General features: G+C 40.1%; 1 protein-coding gene across 1 annotated transcript in view; it reads left to right on the top strand.

Moving 5' to 3' along the window:
* The window catches only part of LOC144734500 (uncharacterized), a 30,243-nt gene extending 8,622 nt beyond the window's left edge, over nucleotides 1–21,621 (top strand). Inside the window, exons 2-4 of the mRNA XM_078616725.1 lie at nucleotides 5,583–5,784; nucleotides 10,610–10,735; nucleotides 21,006–21,621. Of these exons, the coding sequence (XP_078472851.1) occupies nucleotides 10,719–10,735; nucleotides 21,006–21,621 (633 nt within the window). The 5' untranslated portion in view covers nucleotides 5,583–5,784; nucleotides 10,610–10,718. The remainder of the gene's footprint in view (nucleotides 1–5,582; nucleotides 5,785–10,609; nucleotides 10,736–21,005) is intronic.
* Nucleotides 21,622–22,808: the final 1,187 nt, after the last annotated feature.

Here is a 22,808-nt window from a genome sequence, read left to right as displayed (position 1 = left end):
ACCCCGTCACAGAAGCGTTGTTTCTCTGTCTATGTGTGTGTCTCTCTCTGCATGTGTGTCTATGTGTCTCTCCTCTATGTGTGTCTCTCTGTGTTTGTTTGTCTCTGTGTGTCTCTCGCTCGGTGTATGTGTCTCTCTCCGAGCTTGCATTTACACTTGATGATGGTTGCTTGTGTTGTAATCGAAACGTTATATTCTATTATATATTTTCTTTCTACGTGACTTTACCGAAAGAACCAAAGAGTAATTCCAGCAGTCACAAAAGCTTCAAATAAAGTTTCAACAATTTTTTATTTTACCAGGTAAGGCCCACTGAGCTATATACAGCAAACCCTCGGTTTAACGGATTCCCATTCAACGGATCTCGGATATCACGGACAAAATCTGCTGAATCAGAGTTTTGTCTGAAGATGAGACAACAACGGACTTTGCCCCAAACAATGGACTAAGTCCAGTAATGGGGAAATCAGTCTGGTCACAATATTCGCTTAATACTGTAATGGTTACAGTATTTATTCCACTACACGTGTTTTTGTTTAAAATAGGATAAATAAAAGTGGAAAATGAGTTGTACACTACATTTACAGTACTTTGGGTTTTTTTAAAATATTTTACAATACAGTTTCGTATACATCAAAAGCATTACATAATTTTATAATTATCATGCTGAACTGTCAGTAAATAGTTTGCGTGTGGTTGGGTTTGATATAGTTTCCCAAAATATTTCAATTTGGCCATCAATGGACAATCGTATTCTACGGACACCCTTCCCCTCTATTAGTTTGTTAAACCGAGGGTTCACTGTGGCTATTTTTCAGAAGTGACCTGGCCATAATTGATAGCTCAATGAAGTGGATTATCACGTGGAAATTTATAGCAGCCAAATACTCTAAACGCATGTTTAACCCAAAATAAACTAATAATTAATAATATTAAGATTATTTAACCGCTGCGTTGGTGCAGTGGTTAGTGCCCTCGGTTATCATCCCAGAAAACCTGAGTTCAATTCCTGGCCATGGTTAACATCAGTGGCAAGTTATAGCTTAATCTGTCCTGGTACCCCCCATCATCAACCCGCACTGACGAACATGGTGAACGGTGGTCAAGCAATCCTCAAGTCTGACATGGCATACTCCTTTCCTTGTCGATCTCCTGGTGCAGTAGCTGAAACAGTGAGACAGGTTTCTTCAGTCCACCACCCATCGATGACCTGTGTCCACCCAACAGTATAAATGAGTACACAATAGTTACGTTATTTATTGGGAATGAAACATGTAAAACAAGGAAGAAAAATAAGGCATGTGTTCTGCAACACTTTTCAACGTGCGTTTTGTCTTTGGGAGTATTTAACGAACGATAATAAGGTTACGTTGCAGGCCGCGCAACGTACTGTATGTTGAACTTCTTTCGCACTATACGTAGACAACTGTGCTAATCAGAGAGTTCTAAAACATTGAGATGGCATCACACAGCCCATGACACTTCATGGTGCGAGATCATGTCACGTGTGATGGCGTCATCCGCAGGGAGGGCAGAGTGGTGGTGTGCAGTCCTCAACAGTTATGGAGTCAATGCTTTTGCGAAATCCTTTTAAAGATTATTTTGTGTCGACGTTTTGGGCAAACTTTGGGTCAAATTGTCAGTTTTATATAGGCCAAGTCCCACACATCCTGAATACCAACACAGCTATGTTCTAGCTGTGGAGAGATAGATTTATGAAGGACAAATATTGTCTGCTTATCTGTTTTGTTATTGCTCTTCTCAATGACGCAAATTGTTATTTTGAATTTTGTATTATTGTATAATTTTGCGTCAAACTAGAACCGAAATCTTCTGGAGAAGGCTCTTGCCAGTAATAAATGCCAGTTCACCGACATTGATCCAAGGAGGCCATGAATCATCGGACGAGACACTGTCTCAAAACCAGTACAGAGTTTGCTTGTACTGAAACAATGCTGCTGAAATTACTCACCCACAGAAGGATGTGTGACTGATGTGCAAGAAATACTTTTATTTTTACGTGGAGAGACAGATATATGAAGGTGCATTGTCTGCTTATATAGTGCGTTATATTCTCCACAATGATGCTAATAATTTAATTGAATTATTTACGAGAGTCTTTGTTCATGTTGGATTATCTGTCCCCCTGTTGTAGACAGACAGACAGTGCAATACATTGCAACTTTCAACCTTAGTTGGAAAGCATTACAAAAATTGTTGTAATACTTGGAGGATAGTGTAGCTTTGGTATACAGCATAATAGTTTCCACCAAAAGTTAAACTTAAAAGTAGCATCTTAGATCATGCTATGTTTCTGATTTTCCTATTATAAATAAAATGACATTGGTTAATAGGCTTCTCTGTTTTGTTCTGAAACAATTGTTGCAAAAAATATTTGGTACATACTAATCCATTAAAAGTTTGTTGTTGTCAATCACTTTAAACTGGAATATTTTTACCGACTAAGAATCAAAATTGTTATTTCATAATTTTTTAAGTGGAACATATATACGGACTCGTTTCAGGGGGAGAACAATTGTATATAATGTGAAATAAATTATATCTCAATCTATGCTTCACATTAAATCTGTGAGGCCCTGTCGATTTTCTAAAGTGTCTTTCCTTCCCTGTTCCCGTGACCCTTGTATTGCACAGGCAACTGGAGTTATTTTGGATGGGGCGAGCAACCGAGTATGTAACAACGTAACTAACACGCAGCAGCAGTTTGCCTAAGCTCTGCCGTTCAGCATGCTCAGTTCTACCACAGCTGTCCACTTTCCAGCAACCTTCCAGACCTCCAAGACATGTGGCATTCCAGGACATCTCAATTAAAATAACCCTACAGTTTTTGTTACCAATTGGCGAAACATTACGTATTTTTTTTATAACTAAAGTAAAATATTATCTTATATAGGTGAAAAATGTTTACTATTTGGTGTGTAAACAACACTCGATCACACCAACATGGTGTTTTTTTAATAGTACATGAAATTTAAATAATGTACACGTGCTGTAGTCACGTCATATGCCACTTCATTGAAAGTGTATTTAATAATTATCTTTAAACCTCAAATCGTTATACGAGATGTTCTAAAGTCCCCATGCTTTGAGTCTTTCAAATCATCTTTTGGTTTCCCTTAGCATGGTCAGTATAAGGACACCTCATACTGACCATACATTCTGCTACTGGGCATGTCTAGTGCTATAAAAACAATATGAACATTATAGATAGGCATGCCTGGCCAACCTGTGTATCAGTAAAGGCATGCTCAAATGGACTTTGTCCCACTGGGAATGCTAAACGATACATTTTGTCATCGAGCACGGTCAATGAATTGGGAAAACAAATGGGCATCCTGAGACTACAGCAGCTGTTTAAATATTGGCCTGTGGGTCAGGGTACTGTCATGAGACATCTTACTTTGGCACTTCAGACTTAATGGCATATGGCAGAAATATTATTGAAACATTTTGGTTACAAAAGGCACAAACATTATTTTAAAAGCTGCAAATGGTCTGCTGTAGCAGAAAAAGTGGATCATAGCGAACCTTGATCAGGAATTAATGCATTTTTTTCAAATGCTGTCTATTCAGACTTTCTGGTGATATAATTATACATAGTTTATAGCAGTTTATGACCCATTGACTCATTAAATTTTGATCATTGTAGGGCTTCTTCCATAATAAAAAAAAACCCCTAATACTGAGATATGTACAATAATATATTTATATATATGTATGTATCTGCATAAAAGCAGAAATATACTGTATGTTGATCCGTGTGGTGGGACATGGAGATTGGGTTGGTAGGTCATCACAGCGATAGCCGCTACTGCATACAGGGAATGACATGCTTGTGGGAGGTAGTACAGCAGTCAATAGTTTTTTTTATCTTCTTGTGTGTGTAGAGTTTGAATGTTATACCTTCGTATGTGTGGGTTTTGCTGCTCACTAGTTTCCTCCCACATGCAACGACTCCAGAAAATGAACTACCTGAATATTTCAAACACAACCCTTGTGTAAATGGGTCTAAAGACCAAGTGAGGCTTTCCTAGGTAAACAAATGAGTAATAATGTACACGAATATTCCACGTACATTCATTTTTTTTCCATGACTTTCCATAGTTTCCCTAAGGATATGCATCAAGACAGCTTTAAGAGAAGGTAGACATGCATCTAATGACTGGGTTACAATGATTTACATTACAAAGATTGATATTTGCAAGTGTAACTACAAATATTGTAAATGCATTAACATATGAGAGGGAGCCAATATTAGTAATTTCGAAAGCATGTTTAGGCTTATTGGGCATGTAAATTTTTTTTTCCTTTTAGAAATAATAATTTTAGTCTATAATCTTGCTTTGTCATCGAGCATGTAAACGAATAGAATAGAACAAATGTTTGCAACTACGCAAAAGGTTTTGCGATTTATTAAAATGCAGGAAAGTATGAATGGAGTGATTATTTCTCATAAGCTGTTCGTTCTTTGAGTGTTTTCGGATAAATATTTAGAAAGTGCAATTTGCCCAAATAAATTGCCACTTATAAATCACCACTTGTTACAATCATGGAAGAAGCCCATATGTTTAAGCAACAACCTAAAATAAACATAGCATTGGTAAGTCTTAATTATAATATAAACAAATTTCTGCCATAAACACATAATTTGGCTTTCCAGTACCCTTCAGTACATACGCCGTATGCTTGTGAATAGCAGCATGCTTCGACAGGAGTGTCTGCATGCTGCAAGCAAAGCTACACAAGCTCTGCACATCATTGGGAAGGTGAGGAGGCTAGCAGGAGGAACAAATTATAGGACTTTGAAGGATATGTAGGAGTTATGTACTATTGCGCAACAATTTATTATGCAAAGATTATGCATACTCCGATTTCTCATAGCCAGATTGTCCCCTAAGCTATGTTGAATGTAGTCGGTCGTCTTGTCTACAGTTTTGTCAAGTCATTGTGCTTAATCAAGCCTGCTTGTGTCTCCCTCATTGTCCCTGATGTGTGGAGGCCAATTGTGTCCGTCAAGTTGTCTCTCAACTTCATATTCCACATTTAGTCATGTTACCTTTTGTTAAGACACAACAAACCCATCAGCACCAATGATGCATGCTAGAATTGCAATGTGATGTCTTTGTCTAAACATTTCCACTTGCGTCTTTGTCTAAGTGTTTCATACTGTTTTATTTTTTTTACATTATTTTTATGATTATAGTATCCTGATGATTGTGCTTTATACTTTTATGAATATGCATAAGGTATGATTTTTAATGAACATAAGATCTGAAAAAAATGTCTAAGTCAATAGCAATGTAGTAATATGAAATTTTAAAGAGTCGAAAATCATAATCATTTCCTCAGTTGTTTGAGATGTAGAGTTTATCTCAGTTTACAAAACTGTATTTTGTATAAACTGTTGGAATTAATGTCGTATGCACCACAGCTGCAAAATTAAATACAATTTATTGAAATATGAACGACCGTAATAAGATGAGAAACGACGGATTATGGTAACAATCGCAGATTTGGGTGACTGGTGCATAAACGATAAATGCTGTGTTTAACCGTTCCAGCTGGGGATGACCAAGATGACAGCGACTATCGCAGTGAAACAACCAGTAACAGCATTCCTCCTCCGTATCACACCTCAGCGCAGCCAGCCTCTTCTAGTCACCCCCTTCCCATCCACCAGGCCCAATCCGCCTCCAGCAAAGGACTCGATCCCTGTCCAGCACATAAACACGCTCAACGGCAGCCGGACTACTCTTCTATCATGTAAGTGACAGTCTGCGAGTGCAGTTGCATGCATTTCCATGAAATCATGTTCAACGTCGCTTTATAAATCCTCCGTATCCTGCCTTGCAAGCTTGTAGTCTGCTTTTATAAAATGTTTCCTGTGTTTAAGTATTCCAATGACGTTGTTATTAGTTTTCTATTCAAATGATTTTTTTCACTCATAAATTACATTTCAATCACATTAAATATACAATCATATGTGGTATCCATGTTTACTTTTACATGTATAATATGAAATAATGCTATTAAGTAGTAATATTAATTTTTATTTTTAAATTATAGGAGACTAAGTTATATGGCAGTATCATGGTCTTCTGTGCATGGTGTGCTTTTGCACAACTGAAGAGGACATTCAAGATTATTTTTCAATTATAATACTATTGTGCAAGAGTAATACTCATTCAATGCCCTGCTTTTTGTGCTTCTTAATATCTGCGCACTCTATGCGATCTGCGCACCTTCCTTTTATCCATGTACTACAATCCTCCTGTTATCAGATCCATCATGTGGATGAGAGGAAGTCACTTAGACATCTTTTATTAGCCACTTTTATCCGTGCGTATCCCAGAGAGGGAACAATCGAGCAAAAGCGTAGGTTGCACTCAGGATTCTTGTGGCGCGACCGACATATATAATGTCATAATGTCGTTTTGCAGCTCCCAATGTTTTGGTGATGATGATTATCATAATAATCGTCATGGGTGTGATAATGATGATTTTGTTGATGTGGAGGCAATATTGATCATATTGGTCACTTTTAGTGCTGAGTGACTGTTGGGATGACTCACACTCTGCTGGGGTGACTCCTGCTATGTCTTACAATTATCAGGACAGCTTGTACTGTGTACAGCTGTGTTGGAATGACTCGTGTCGTGTTGGGACATAATAGCAGGGTTTGTCCCCTTTTTTGTGGCAACAAAACTGAAACTTTTTTACAAGAAATCATGTGTGCATTAACCACAATACTTGTGGTCAAAATGCAAACAAAAAACGCACTCTGATAATATATGCATTGTCCTTTAAACTGATTGGTCCACATCAGAGACAGCTTTCTTTTGAGCATCGTCTCAATTGGTGCTAGACCAGAGGACGCCAAAAGGCGTAATTGAGACGAGGCTCAAAAGAAAGCCGTCTCTGGTGTGGACCAATCAGTTTCAAGGACAATGCATATATTATCAGAGTGTGTTTTTTGTTTGCATTTTGACCACAAGTATTGTGGTTAATGCAGACATGATTCCTTGTAAAAAGCTTTCAGTTTTGTTGCCAGAAAAAAGGGGAAAGACCCTATTATTATATTTTGGTACTGGCAAAGGAGGTCTAATGATTTAGAAACGTATGCTGTGTTGGGACGATGGTGGTAGTGATGGTTATGGTGGTGATGTGCTGATGGTGATGTGACAATGGTGGTAATGTGTTGACGATGATGATTATGTAACGATGACAGTGATAGCTTCGTTGACAATTCTGGTTGATGTTGCTCCATAGGAAGAGGTTTCTCAGAAAGTGTTTGCCATGGCAACAGCAGCTTTGCATTATCAGGCTTGACCTGGCTCAATATGACCCTGACGTGGTCTCCTGGAAACATAGAACACCTTTCTTCTTATTAGGGGCCGTCCATAAATGACGTCTCGCACCTAGGGGGGGGTCAGACATTTGTGACGATGTGTGACGAGGGGGGGGGGTTTGAGAAATGTGACGTCACATCAAAATGCGCAACTTTAAATAAATATAGACAACACGTTCTACTTAAATAGACTTCTTAATAAATGTTTTCTCCTACAACATCAGAGTGCAGCGCCACATTAAATACGCACTACAATGACAATAGTTTAAAGCGATTTGAAGCATGTTTTTTTTGGGGGGGGGGCAGAGCTTTGTTACGTCATATTTGGGGGGGTCTGACTTTTTGTGACGCCGTGTGACGCGGGGGGGGGGTAAAAAATCGTCCAAAATCGCGTGACGTCATTTATAGACGGCCCCTTATCCAAAACCTGGCGTGGATAAGACGAGAGATACAAAGCATGAAAATCAGTTGTATTATTTGGGTTTAACTGTTCTGAATAAAATGAGTTAATTGCATGGATAAATGTGGATATTAAGATATGTGCCTAAGACCTCCCATATCAAATTCACAAGAACATTTCCACTGTATTGGCATTATGAAATACATTTTTAAAAAGGGAGAAGTGTACTACTTTGTGTATCATGTCAATCAAAGCATTTGCATTTTTAAAGCTCGAATTAGCTAAAATAAGTAAAAAACCAAACTCTAATATTGACAGGACTGATACCATGAACTCTATATGCTGGATTCAAACCCATAAACTCAGTTCCAGGGGCTGTCACTCCTGAGACTGTTACCAGAATATGATAGGAGGATTTAAGTGTTTGCCTTATGGATCCAGTATGCAGCTTTATACTGGTGGTGCGAGTTTTTGCTAGAGCCATCCTAGCCAGACAGGTCAGAAGGAGAAGGGCCAGACAAATAAAAGTCCAAAATAAATACCTCCACTGGGCACAATATCCATGGTACAGATGGAGAGGGCTGATGCAGGATGGGCAACTCACACTAGGGGGTTACAGTGGGAAAGCATCAGATGAAATGATCAACAGTGATGCTTATAGCCTCTGTGTAAATCACCGCTGGGTGATATGGCAGATGGTAGGCTGACCGGTATCTCTTAACAACCAAGCCTAGTTAATGTTTTGATCGAGATTCTCTTTCCACCTTGTACATTCGTGACACTATATACAGCAATCCCCCACTATACCTTTCTGTAATGTGTTGTTTCGCATATACGTTGCTGATGAATTAGGGAACATATTCCCTTCTACAGTACATTTCATGGTTTGCATATGCGTTCTTTCGAAAACAATTTTTTTTGCGTATTTTTTTAAAACTAGAAATTGACTTTTTGCGATTGTAATTGTGTACACGCATATCGTGTACCACATGGAGGGAATTTTCCCTTCAACATGGTAGAGCGAAGCTGGACTCGACAATGTGGAGGAGTCGGATATGTTGGAGTGCCTTGGGCTCCATGTTGAGGACCTGTCAAATGAGGATCTGATGTAGCTGGAACAACAGTTAGCTGAGAAAGAGGCCGATGAAGTGATAGTGGTATTGCTTATGAACTGGCATCCACTGCTACACGGAGTTGTACCAGCAGAAGAAGAAACAAGCTCTCCAGCTGTCTTTGAGCAGATTTTTGTTAAACGTTCTGCAATCATGCCAAAAATTCAGGAGAAGACTCGAGAAGATAGACAGCTTCCTCTGTATATATGTATGTTGAACTTCTTTCGCACCGTACATAGCCAATCATGCTCATTGAAGGTGTGGGAGAAGGACAACAAACTAAACACAAAAAGTGCAGTTTTATAGAAATTAGTTTTCAATCTCGATAATTTAAAAGTCCATAGTTCCAGTGGCTTCCTAACATCGGAAGGAAGAGTGTCCAGACGGCCGCATAACGGAATCTGAAAGCACACAATGCAGTGACCGTTTTTGACCGATGGCAAGCCATCGGACATTCCTATAGCTCCAACTTTATCGTCAACTTCATCATCTTCAGATGAAGTGGCACGTAATCATGCCCCTTCATCTCAGTGCCGGATTAAGCTAGTGCGGGGCCTGTAGCATATGTTATAAAGGGCCCCTAAATAAATAAATTAAACTCCTAAATATTAAAACACATACATTTTTTACTTGCATAGTAAAGTAATTGTATTTTATCATTTGCTATGCAGCCAGATAATACGACAAATCGCTAACGTTAAACACCCAGTCGTTCATAAAAGTTGAAGGCAGTATAGTACTATAGTAATAGAGCAAGTGCAGAATCACTGAACCGGAATTGATAGCTTCAAATCATTTAGCGTGAGGCCCTTGAAAGTGCGGGGCCCGTAGCATTTGTAGCTAGTTTTGCTACTAGGATAATCCGGCACTGCTTCATATGCATACCTTCTCTACTGCTCACCACAAGAAGCCTCGATCAGCAAGCTCGTAAACCATCTCTGGTAAGTTTTATGTAATTATTTGTATTTATTATGAGCTGAAATGTATGTTAACCTTTAATCATATGCATTTGTGTACACTTAAATACATTTAGGTCATTGCTTTTTCAAGAAATGGTGGTGTAGAAACACATCCCCTGATTTTCATATTATGTCTGTGGAAAATTAGAGTCCACTTCAAGTACATAATCAACGATTTTTGGGTTTAGATCGCGTTACTTATAAATGTGTCGTAACCCTCCACCACCCGACACGGCCAATCAGTAAAAAAAGTGTCACGTTGACAAAAGACAAATAGTTCACTGCTTTAGCCCACCGGTGTGTTGAAGCGTGAAACCACAACATTTACAATTTGAGTACGACGTTTCGCTGGTAATTGCATCCAGCATCATCGGGCAATTCGCCAGAATTACTGATTGGCCGTGTCGGGTGGTGGAGGGTTACGACACATTTATAAGTAACGCGATCTAAACCCAAAAATCGTTGATTATGAACAATATTGGTCGCGAAAGCCTACGTGTTAAATCCACTTCAAGTAATTTTGAGTTCAGTAGCATTTCCCAGGAACATATCCCTTATGTACAGTAGGGGATTTCGATAGTTTAATGGTGTTCATTTATGGAGATTAAGCTTTTAAAGGGTAAACATTCTTGAAAACGTATATTTTTCTACTTTCATTGTAGCCACCCCACAAAGAAGCCGAGTCCCTAAAGGAATGTTTATGAACCGCATGTAGGTGTATATAGGTATGTGTGAATTGTTACATTGCATTATATAACTGTGTATGCAGAAGGAATGACAGTCTTGAGTCGACAAAGAATGGCCCAAATGACCTGGAATCCATATCAACATCTGGCCGGCTGCCAAACCAAAAGTACTCATTGGAAAGTCGGCCCTCCATGGAGCTATCCGACAGGTATGCATATGCAGAATATATATTGTGTGATTGTATATACAATACGTTCTCTACTACTTTAATAGATGTTAGAATATAAATACTTAGAATCACCAGATTAAACAAACGCTGTATATGTCACCAATCGGTGTGGTTATTATGAGTGAAGTATGGTCAGACAACCCCCATGACCTACATGGTGCGGGAAGGCCTCTGTTTGTGGAAGGACAACAGCTAAAGTGCATTATGTATCCATTTATTTACGACTGGATACGGTGGTGGATAAGAAAGTCCAGCACGACCATATGCATTGAGGTACACACACTGTACCTACACGTATAGTCTCTATTCGACCATGCATGCATCTCCTTGTGTGGTATGTGCATGATGCTTGCAATCCGTAACTTTGGATGCGTGGCTTAGTCGATCACATTCATACTCACAATACTCCTAAACCCGCTGGACTATTAGATAACCAGGACAAGGCAGTACAGCAAATTGATTATTTCATCTTTCTATGTTGACATCTGAGAATTATCCCCTTCGTTGAGTGGGTTTTCTCTGGGTACTCCAGTTCTTACAACTTGCCATGACACTAAAAAATGTGTCTAGGGACCCAGTGCAGTGAGGCTTTTCCAAGAGCACTACATCCCGGGATCCTCTTTTTCATTGTCATCAACAGCAGCACAGTAAATAGTCGCAACAGGACATCAGCAACACTAGAAATTAAAAAGCAACATCATCATAATCATTACAATCTTTACAATCACCATCATCAAACTCTTTGTTGTCATCATCACTGACACATTCACGTGTGTGTGATGCTACATTAAGGTGCTTGCCAGAAAATTTGGAGCGGTAAACCTCCATTATAATTTGTAAGTCAATGCAACTGTCTCAAGGTGCTGTACTAAGTAGTGTTACATATCCACCCAATCCTTCCCCGACACTTCCGAATAGTACGATTGGCTACCTACGGTTTGAACGAAGTTCAACATACATGTATGGAGAAAGGTTCATTTATATATTAGGAATGGAACATATTCAGATTCAGATCAATTAGGTATGGGCACTTTTCAAGGTTTGCACAAATCCCGATGTGTGTGCCGAATCTGGCGCCGCACTAGCCTGGGCATGAATGACAGCACCACCCGGCACGCCGCAGCACCCTGGCTGGCAAGATCCCTTGGTGAGCACTGTGTTTATTTTGTATTAATTTTGTACAACCACATTACATATCTTGTAATGGAGTATACATAATGTACAAAAGTCGTACGTAGGTTGCAGTGTATTTTAAAGACTGTACATTAGCATTGTGTAGGTTACATATTTATTTGTAAGTCTGCTCAACAGCAGCTACATATGGATCAGATAACATATGTAAATAAAATACCTCTTATTGAGTGTTAAGGAAAGTGGGCTTTGGCAGGACAAAAAAAATGCCCAAGAGCACATCTACAATGGAGCTGAGAGAGACAAGATCAACAAATGAGCAGGAGATAGATGGATTGTTGTATTGTGAGACATTGAGAGATGGTGATGGTTGGGGAGGCCTTCAATCAGCATGGAGAGAACATAATTGATCATGATGAGTTACCATGGTGTGAGAGATAAAAATAAGTTAACATAGTTTGTGAACTAAAAACAGCTACCATGGTATGAGAGTGGTTGGTGGAACTTTAGGGTCCCGGCATCTTGGGATCCATTCCCACCCTTGAACATAAGTGGCACATTGTATTTGAGCCGAAGTAGCACCACCCCTAGTTTTTTACACATGTAATTGAGTGTACAGTTGTTGTTACTGTTGGCAGAATTATTCAGACTCAAATAAATGATAACAGATTCGAATTAGTTTTATTATTTAGAATTTAAACTCAAGCAATAAAAATTCGGATTTTGGTCAGATTCAGTTTTGGGTTCAGAAGCTCAGCTGAAATTGGATTCGATGTGGCTTTGATGAATTCATCCCATTCATAGTAAACAAAATATGACAGAGAGGTTGAAGATATTTTGAGCCTGGACTTGACCAGGGATGGGAAGTGAACAACACATGATGGCCGGAGAGAGAATCGGTTCCTAGGCCGGGGGCAGCAACGGAGAAAGCGAAACATCTCAAGGAGCAAATATTGACTGGGGACTTTGATCGAAGGTATTTATTTCTGAAGAGGAGAGCGCATGAAGGAGAGTACTACGATATGAGAGGGGAGAGGCAGGCAGGCAGGCAGGGGTGAGACCATTGAGGTACTTGATGGGAATTTGTAAATTGATGAAGGACTGGAAAGGAAACCAGTGGGGAGGGATCTGAGTATTGAAGTGATCACGTTAAATTAATGAATTTGGAGAACAAGTCTGGTAGCAGAATTTTGGATCATCTAGAGGTGGTAGTTGATTAAATTAAGAAGGGCATAATAGGGGAAGAGGTGCAATCGTCGGGTCAAGATGTGATAGAGGCTAGAGGCCGACCGAAAATCGGTTTCGGTTTCAGCGCCGAAAGTTGACAAATGGCCTCTTTCGGCATAGTTTCGGTTTCAGCCGAAAGTCAATTTTTAACTTTCGGTTTACTTTCGGTTTCGGCCGAAAGTCAATTTTTAATTTTCGGTTTCAGCCGAAAGTAAATTTTTAATTTTCGGTTTCGGCCGAAAGTCAATTTTTAACTTTCGGTCTGGTTTCTTTTTCGGCCGAAACCAGAAATTCAGTTTCGGTCGGCCTCTATTCCCTCTCTATCCCTCTCACTCTCCGTCTTCCCTCTCCTCTTGTCCTCTCCTTTCACCTGAATAATTTGAGAAAGTACTTTGAAACCTGTAACTCATAATAAAGGTTTTTGGGTTAGATCGCGTAAATATAAATGTGTCGTAACCCTCCACCACACGACACAGCCAGTAAGGTCTGTCACGTAAACAACGCGCCAATTAGTTACTACTGCAGCCCACTGGTGTGTTGGAGAGTAAATCCACAACATTTACAATTTGAGGAGTACAACGTTTCACTGGTAATTACATCCAGCATCATCGGGCGATTTGCCAGAATAGTGAAGCAATCCACCTGCTTCCGGTCTTAAATAGAGCAAGATGCCGTCATCACTGAACCCATCATGTGCAGAGGTCAAAGGCGGAGGAGGGGGGTTATTGTAATTATGTCATAGATTAGTAATCAGTTAATTAGCATGTGTTTCCTTTATAAGGAATGCAGTTGTAAGATGTATTATTTAATAATACGCTTACATTCCGTACTCAGCCTGTAGCTGTCAGAGCGGTTACAATTATTTGTATTCATCTCAATTTCAATGGAAGCGTATTATTAAATAATACATATTACAACTGCAATCCTTATAAAGGAAACACATGCTAATTAACTGATTACTAATCTATGACATAATTACAATAACCCCCCTCCTTCGCCTTTGATCTCTGCACATGATGGGTTCAGTGATGACGGCATCTTGCTCTATTTAAGACCGGAAGCAGGTGGATTGCTTCACTATTCTGGCAAATCGCCCGATGATGCTGGATGTAATTACCAGTGAAACGTTGTACTCCTCAAATTGTAAATATTGTGGATTTACTCTCCAACACACCAGTGGGCTGCAGTAGTAACTAATTGGCGCGTTGTTTACGTGACACACCTTACTGGCTGTGTCGTGTGGTGGAGGGTTACGACACAGTTATATTTACGCGATCTAACCCAAAAACCTTTATTAGGAATAATATTGGTCGCGAAAGCCTACGTGTTGAAAACCAGTAACTGTAGTCATCTCATCATTGTATGTATTCAATAACAACATTTTTTACGTACTGTAATTATCAATCACACAAAACATTCGGTATTACCAGATAGAATTTACTTTATAATTCACTATCTTTTCCAGTATTGTCGTGTGTTATATTGTCATTCTAGAAAGGTACATATTTTGGAAACCATAATTTTTTATAATGTATTATTGCACTTTCCAAAATTGATTAATTATCTCAAAAGTTGAGAAAAACAAAATGCCATGGTGTTATGAAGTCGAAATGATTTGAATATTCATATTCTCACGGTTCCTATACTTACAGTCGCCTGATGCAATGAAGACCTCCCACACCATGACAGTCATGGAAATTGAGTGACCATATTAGACCATGGTGGTCATGACCATTTAGATCTCACCACTAAAGTTAGCCAGAATCTAATTTACATGTACTCTGATGGCTACAATACAATTTTTACTTGGGGTAGTGGTCAGATACATGAATAATGTTCTAACTTATTAACATGCGTTAACACCAATACAGCACAACATTTGAATTGGCTTTAGGGAGAAGTACAGGTGTGCACCAATTTCACGCTGTCACAGCGCATCAGACACCCATTTAGCACCAGTGTGCTAACCATTATAAGTTGGACCTGCGTCTGCACCCCTGACTGAAACTATATCACTTTCCCATAAGGCAATTTGTATGTGTGCATGTGTGTATCTATGCTGTGGGAAGCAGTAGTACAACAGCGTGCTGTGCTCTGAACCTGGCGACACGAGTTCGATTCCCACTCTCAGCCAACACCAGTAATGATGATCTGAACCAGTCGTAGGCCTTCTCTCGGTCGACTCGGACTTAAATGAGGACCTGGCGTAGTATATAAAGATCATCACTGGGGAGACAAAGGCGACTGGGCATAGTGCTGACCACCCACCCCCTCGTGTGCCGTGCCAGCCTTCATAGGTGCTTGATAAGAACAGTCTTTTAAGGATATCGGGTGTATCTTTGTCTCTGTAGGAAGCGGTGGTGTAGTAGTCAGTGCACCGCGCTTTGAACCCAGAGACCCGAGTTTGATTCCTGCGTGTGGCCGATATCGGTAACAAATGTCTGAACCGGTCCTGGGCATCCCCAGCGCGACTGTTTCTGGTATAACCATCGCACGTGGGGAGGCAGGGTGGCCAAGCGTGGTGCAGGCTACCCACCCCGTCGTGTGCCATACCAGCCTTCATAGGTGCTTGCTAAAAGCACTTACCCCACCAATCTGTAGAAAGATATACGGGGAATCTTTGTCTTGTTTTTGTATATGAGAAACACAATGGTTTTTTGTGCACTACGCCATGAGTCTGGTATCGGGCATTCAATTCCTGGTCACTTATAGGAGTGGTAATGGTATCGGAACCTGTCCTAAGCCTCTCTTAGGTAATCTGGGCCTTAAATAGGCACTTTGAAAGCATGAGTTCGTCGAACAGATAGGCATATATGAAAATCCCAAACTTAATGGATTGTAAAATATCTAAAAAAGGATAAGAAGTGGATTGTTAAATCTATCTGTGCAAAAAATTGTCCATGGGTTTTCGCCAGATGCTCAAGAATCCTTTTTTTTCCTGCATGCGTCTTAGGACTTGGTGAGGCTTTCCTGGCAACACTACATATTCTGTATCATCATCATCAGTAGCAGAGGCAACAGTCCAGCAGCAACGTCATTTCATAATCTCCTCCATCTGCATCCATGTGTGGGTGTCCATTAGGTGTGTGTGTTCATTCCACCACTGTTGATCCAGAGTGGTCTGTGTACCGCTCCAGTGCTCCCGACATTTGCTACAATAAAAACATTGACCTTATTGCGCCAACAGTGGAAGGTTCTTGCCATTGGCAGCTTCTTGCCAATATTGCTGGGCTCAGCTTTAGCTCTGATCAAACCTCGACAATATTCAGCCACTCCACCAGAGCAGAATAAGGAGCAATGGAATAGGCATTATATGGGTGCTATGGGCCCTACTTGAATTTAAAATTTCAGAAAGCGGCCAATTGTTTCAAGTATTTTGCTAAAATGAGGTTGAATTATAGTCTTCAATGCTACATGAATTGGGCCACTATTCTGTAATACCGCACACTCCTGCTTCCATGCCATGTTACGGCTATAACAAGCGTTTTTATACAACATCATTCCTGCAAACGACATCTCATAATGCTGCACACTCCACAAATATGGAGGCGTATACATATTAAAATATGTTTTATTCAGTTAACCAACGTTTATACATGTGGGAGGAAACCAGAGCACCCAGAGCAAATCCACACTTGTGTGAGGGCAACATTCTATACCATACAGAAGGGAAACATTATTCCGCACTTTACTGTACCACCTTCTCCTTAATGTGCACAGGAAGGGAGTTTCACAACATTTGTGTGCTCCACCAACCCTCGCCTCCATGGTGCTGGATTACAGATGTGCATCGCCACCACCCAGCTAGCAGTCTTGCCGCTTTCAGCCTTTTCTAGGAGTATTTATTTCTCCAGATTTTCAGTATTGACCACCTTTTACAAATGACCCCCTTGTTGCCTGATGTCTCAATAATTTAATTGGGTCTTTTGTTTTTCTCTGGTTTACAAACTGGATATGTAAGCTCTGATGTCCCTTCAGGACTTCCTGATATGAACATTCTGTACTGATGCTATCCTGTACTGGTTCTGTATCTATATTCTATGGATTTCTCATGTGAAAGAGAATCGTAAAGATGGGTGGATGGCTCAGGAGAATTTAGATGGCAATTTGCATTTGGCAGCCATCAATTACTGCACAAAAAAACATCTCATTGACTTAGATTTTTCACTTATATTAGCTTATTATAAATTGATTGACATGTGATGACCACTCTTTGCAGGGTCTGTGCCCCTCGTGTGGATAACGATCCCCATTAAAGTGATATTCGACGTAGTTCTGTTACATAATCTTCCACGGCTGTTCTCTGACACATGGTGGTTTATGGAAATGTATTCATAACAAAGTGGACTATACTGGGGGCGGGGGGGGGATAAAATAAGGATATATCTACCTTTCTTATTAGCATATTCCATTCTCTGCCTGCTTCCTAGCCAATAGCCAGTCCTGTCCAAAGTGAGTGTTTGAATTTTTCTCGATGTTTTGCTTTCAATTTAGTTTGCACTCTCCCTTTTTCTCTTCCTTAGCAATCATCCTGAGCATTAAGTTTGCCCACGTTGTCTATGGATTTTTCTGTTTAAAAATGGAGAAGGTAACATTTTTGCCACTACCTCCACAGTGCTGTAAACCAGGGTCAGGTTGGTGCCTCACACAAATATTGCTGAACTCCCTTCCTGTGGGCATCGAGGTGCCATGCCATGGCTTGCCAGGAGAACGCGATGGCACCGGATTACCGCATGGATGCCTTTCCCGCTTATCTGTGGTTCCCCGTGCCTCTTGAGTCGTTCTTTCCCTTTAAGATTGAGCGAATACTGTGGCGCGTTACAAGTTGAAATTATTTCAACCGTGGTTTATTTTCCTGCCATGGCGGTTCTTGTTGTGGTTTATGTTTTGTATAAATCACAAACAAGGCACTGGAACTTGTGGAACCTCTATCAAAGTTAACGCAAGCATGGTAATTCATGAGCCATTTACAAAATTTAGATTTTGTCTTGAAAATAAAACATTGCTTAACTGGAAGCATAATTTGTGGCAATGAACTTGAATATATTTGAGGTGTGGATAAAATGAGAGAATGAAATACATTTAAATAGTGAGGCAACTATTTCTATCGTAGGAGAAACAAGACAGCTATTACAGAAAATGTGTTTTTTTTAGTGTTTGTGGGATTTTAATAGAGTTGTGTCATTAAGAGGTATAATGCAAAGTTTCTAAAATCACAAAATTGAAGATAATCCAGTAATATGTCCAAACTACCAGTCACGAAGATGTATAAGTAGACCACATGTATGAAGAGATGAATCAACGTCTAAATGAGAGCAACACACAGCTGCAGGAGAACTCCTCTTATTCACGCAAATGTAGGAGACCAATATTGCGAATCCTATTATAATCTGTGGAATTATACGCGGGGGGAAATTGCAGATAATTGGGAGTAATTTTCTACTCTACTCCGTTTATTCGTGAAAAAATATATCGGGATTGGGAGTTGTGATAACTTTCCTGAGTGTGTACTGTAATAAAAAGGCCGGTCAATACCTGTGGGTAAAGTACTTTCTACAAAGAGAACGCGCACATAGACCGCCAAGTAGCTTCTGTCTCTAAAGGCTGGCACACTTGCTATGCTTCTAAGACATGTCTCTCTCCACGCCACCGAGTGTCTTTCTGTATCTCCGTGTGTGTCTCTGTGTGTATATATGTGTTTCTGTCTTTGTGTCTCTGTATATCTATATCTCCATCTCTTATTGTATCTCTGTCTCTCTGTATCGCTCTTTGCATCTCCATTGTGTCTATCCGTATCTCGTGTGTCTCTTTTTATTTCCATGTGTTTATCTCCATATGTTTCTGTATCTCATATTTGTGTTAGTGTATCTCTCCGTCTCTTTCCATGTCTCTTCGAGAGGGAGGTACACGGAGAGCGACGGCGATATGGAGAGACACATACATATACAGACACATGGAGATAGGGAGAAACACGTGGATATGCTTAGAGACGCATGGATATGAGGGAAATGTATAAAACAGAGATGCACGAGGAGATATAGACATAGAGAGACAGAGAAACGGAGAGATGGAAATTACTTGCTTTGATCTTTCCACTGCTGGATAAATGCCTCCCCAAGGTGTCGCCATTACTCATGGTCTCGTAATGCAACAGTCAATCGTCTGCATTGGAGCGGATGTCTTCTCATCCATATTTTATAGCAGGCAATAAACACTGATTTAAAACATTCTTTATGCACATCGGTAGGTTGTGTTACATTCTGGAAAAAAAAAGTCTGTGTGTGCTACTGCACATCTCTGTGTCTCTCTCAGTGTCTTTCTCTCTCTGTCTTTGTGCATGTCTCTTTCTGTGCTCTGTGGGTATCTCAGTGTCCCTATGTCTCTCTTTGTTTTGTTTGTGTCTCTCTGAGTAGCACCTTGTGTTTCCGTGTCTTATCTGTGTGTGTTACCTGTGAGGCAAATGCTTTGAACACAATGTGTTTCAGTGTCTCGCTCTCCGTACAAACATTTTTTTTCATGTTAAAATTCTATATTTATGGCGAATATGCAAATGTTCTTCCAATTACCCACACAAACATGCCAGTAATTTGAGTAATTTGCCGGGTGATTCTCTTAACCGTGACATTCACAGGTAATTCGAAGCCATTCTGCAATAACATTGGCAAAAGTTGCGGATGACGGCAGGCAATTGTAAGATTAGGCCCACGGGTAATAGGAGTTTTCGCGGACCCTACTGCTCCCACAAATAATAGGCGTCTCGGGTAATAGGGTCGTGGAAGAGGAGTCCTCCTCTACACCAATGCAAAGATAGGCAAGAGGGACATAGATGCGAGGATGGTTGGGAAATGTGGCATCAGAAAGAGGAGACTGCCTATTAGAGTTCACAGCTAGCAAAGATATGAAGAGTCATGAATACCTTTTTCAATAAGGAGCCTAGTTTGTGGATGTGGTGGAGCCCAGACTATATTGACTTGATTCAAACAGACATACCCCAAATCGCCAAAGGTGAACAATTTAAACATAGCTAGCCCTTACAGACTGGTACAATGCACATTGTATTTCAACATAGCCAAAGATCGGGCAACATTAATTGCAGGCAAACACACAAAATGTTCGCAGGTAGCTGATTTTAGGCTAAATCTAAGCAACAGAATTTGGTGTTAGCCACTGAGGGCGTGACAGGTTTCTCTTTTCATTCCTGTTGCCGTGTACCCGTGTAGCATTCCCGTTCTGTTGTAATGTGCACTGCCAAATAAATATTGATTGATTGAAATTTGATTTGTACGCATTTGTATTAACTGTACGAAAATTGTCAACAATGGTGTCTTACACCTTAATAAACGCATAAAGACTATCCTACACAGGATTAGCATAAATAATTCTGCTTGATCCTACTGCTCGGGTTGCCAATTTTTCCACAGACCAAAACCCAGACATATTTCTCATTTTAGGTTTATCGGAATTGTGCAACTTACTTTAATACAATTCAACACTATACCACCAGAGCTCGATACAAATCAATTGCTGCCATCCAAACACAGATTCCAATTTCTGGGCTGTCTGAGTCAAACCCAGACAGGTGGCCACCCACCACATAATAGCTCACAAGCAGTGTTATGGTCAGAGTTTTTTGCTTATTTTTCGTTATTTAATTGTGGAATTGTTCTTTCTAGCTTACCCCGAATTCTAGCCTATCTGAGTCGGGCAGCATGAGGTTTTACTGTATTTGTAAACGATCTAATCATCACTGGTTACTTTTGCTGAATAGGTAATATTACGATTACCATTGTCTTCATCGCGAATAAATGACACTGTGCATGAAAAAAACCCAAAAGTGCATTGAAATGTTACATTAATGAATACGTATTGTTGTTGTTGTTGTTTCACACAGCTGCAGCCCCACAGGAAGCAGTCAGTTTGGCTCATCTGGAAACTTGAGCCAGCACAGCTCCCAGCTGAGTGAATTGGAACCGGACAATGAGAGCCATCATGGCTCAGGCCTGGGTAGTCTCCGAGGCTCTGGTGCTGAACGCGGTTCCTACAGCAGCTTCAGCAGCTTCCATGAGGACGAGGAGCCGAGACCTTTGGAACCCCAAGATGTCCTCCAAATATCTGAAAAGGTCACCAGTAACCATGGCCAGGACTGCTCTACCAATCACGTAAACTCAAAAGAAAGGACTGCGAATCATGCCCGATTTAATGAAAACAAATCCAGCTATGAATCAATACATGGGCTTGAGAAACAACCTAATCATTTTGTCACTTATGAAGACGAGAGAAGAAATAGTCGTGGCAGTACTTTTGAAAATGACATTCCAGGGCTTTATAATGCTAAATTTGATGATGAAATAATTTCCAATCATGACCTACGTACTGAAGATAGACAACTGAATGAAAGTGCAGCATATGAAAATAAACGGCTGAGCCAAGAAATTGAAAAATGTCACCCTGAAGTGGAATTCGTTGACCAGCCAGAGATTCTGCCTGATGACAATAACATACGGTAAATAGTATACATCACCTGTTATAACATCTGTATTATAAAACTTTGTGTTATTCTCTTTGACATCACTTCTTTACTGATGTGGCGGTGGGTGCTCGAAATAAAGATGCTTGTAAGTTTGATAATAGTTCACTCATAAATGAAAATGCCTTTCACTCAGGAATGCAAATCTTGGCTCTCCAGTTATAGCAGGAGCCATAGTATGCGAGTCACCAACCTAATAAGCAACAACGTGTCTGCAGAGTACATTGCAGCGAGGGCGTTGCTGATTTTCTTTGCAGATTTAGCAGCCTCATCTCGAAGTTGTGAATTATCGTTTGAAACTACAGGATTGTAAAATGTTAGAATTTCTGTTATACTTGACATAATTAGCATTTTTGATAAGTTAACGAGTCCTATACAGCTCCAATAAGGTGCCTTGATAATAATTACTTTTTTTAGAAGACATTTGGCATATATATACATTTTTCTTGCCAAATATTTTGAAATAAAATTGATATAAAGTTTACAACACTTACGAACATCGTGATGAGTCTAACGATTAGATTAGATTTGTTCGTTCAGAGCAGTAGCTTAAAAAATTGCCTCATATGATTGTGGGAATGGCAGACCTGAATTGGATGCCTCACCGCTGACACATGTGGCCCTAACCTAGCAGCAGAGCAGCTTAAGGGGAGCATGGCACACAGGGGAGGCTTGTTTCAGGTCCTCGGGAGCTGGAAAGTTACTCACCCCATCGCCACTAATTTACCACGGAATGTGCAGAGTGGCAGCTATGGAGTCCCCTTACACTGCTCGCCTGATGGAGGGTGTGAAACCAGCACACCGAAAGATTTTAAATCTTCCATACGCCCACGTGAAATAAAACAAAAAGAGAATTAGACCCTTTATTACACACTAGGGCACTCTTTATTACACTGTTGTGAATTTAAATGTTCTTGTGTTTGTGTATAATGTGCTGTGATAGCAGTTGGTATTGCACCAATGTGGGCACTGTTTTAGTTGCGATTGGATACACTGGTTTTTCACTGATTTTGTTGCTTTTTCACAGTAGAGATGGTGGTAAAGTAAAGGTACCGCCACGAGAACTATGGATTCGGGCCATTGATAAAGTCCGCGCACAGATCCGTGAGGTAATTTTAAGCAGATAATCTTTTTGTGTTTCTGTTTTAAGCTACAGGAACAAAGACA

Source organism: Lampetra planeri, chromosome 3 (genome assembly GCF_965212315.1).
Source record: "Lampetra planeri chromosome 3, kcLamPlan1.2.h2, whole genome shotgun sequence".
NCBI classification, from domain to species: Eukaryota; Metazoa; Chordata; class Hyperoartia; order Petromyzontiformes; family Petromyzontidae; genus Lampetra; species Lampetra planeri.
The sequence above is the reverse complement of the archived record's forward strand: the minus strand, read 5'-3'. Positions and strand labels throughout refer to the sequence as shown.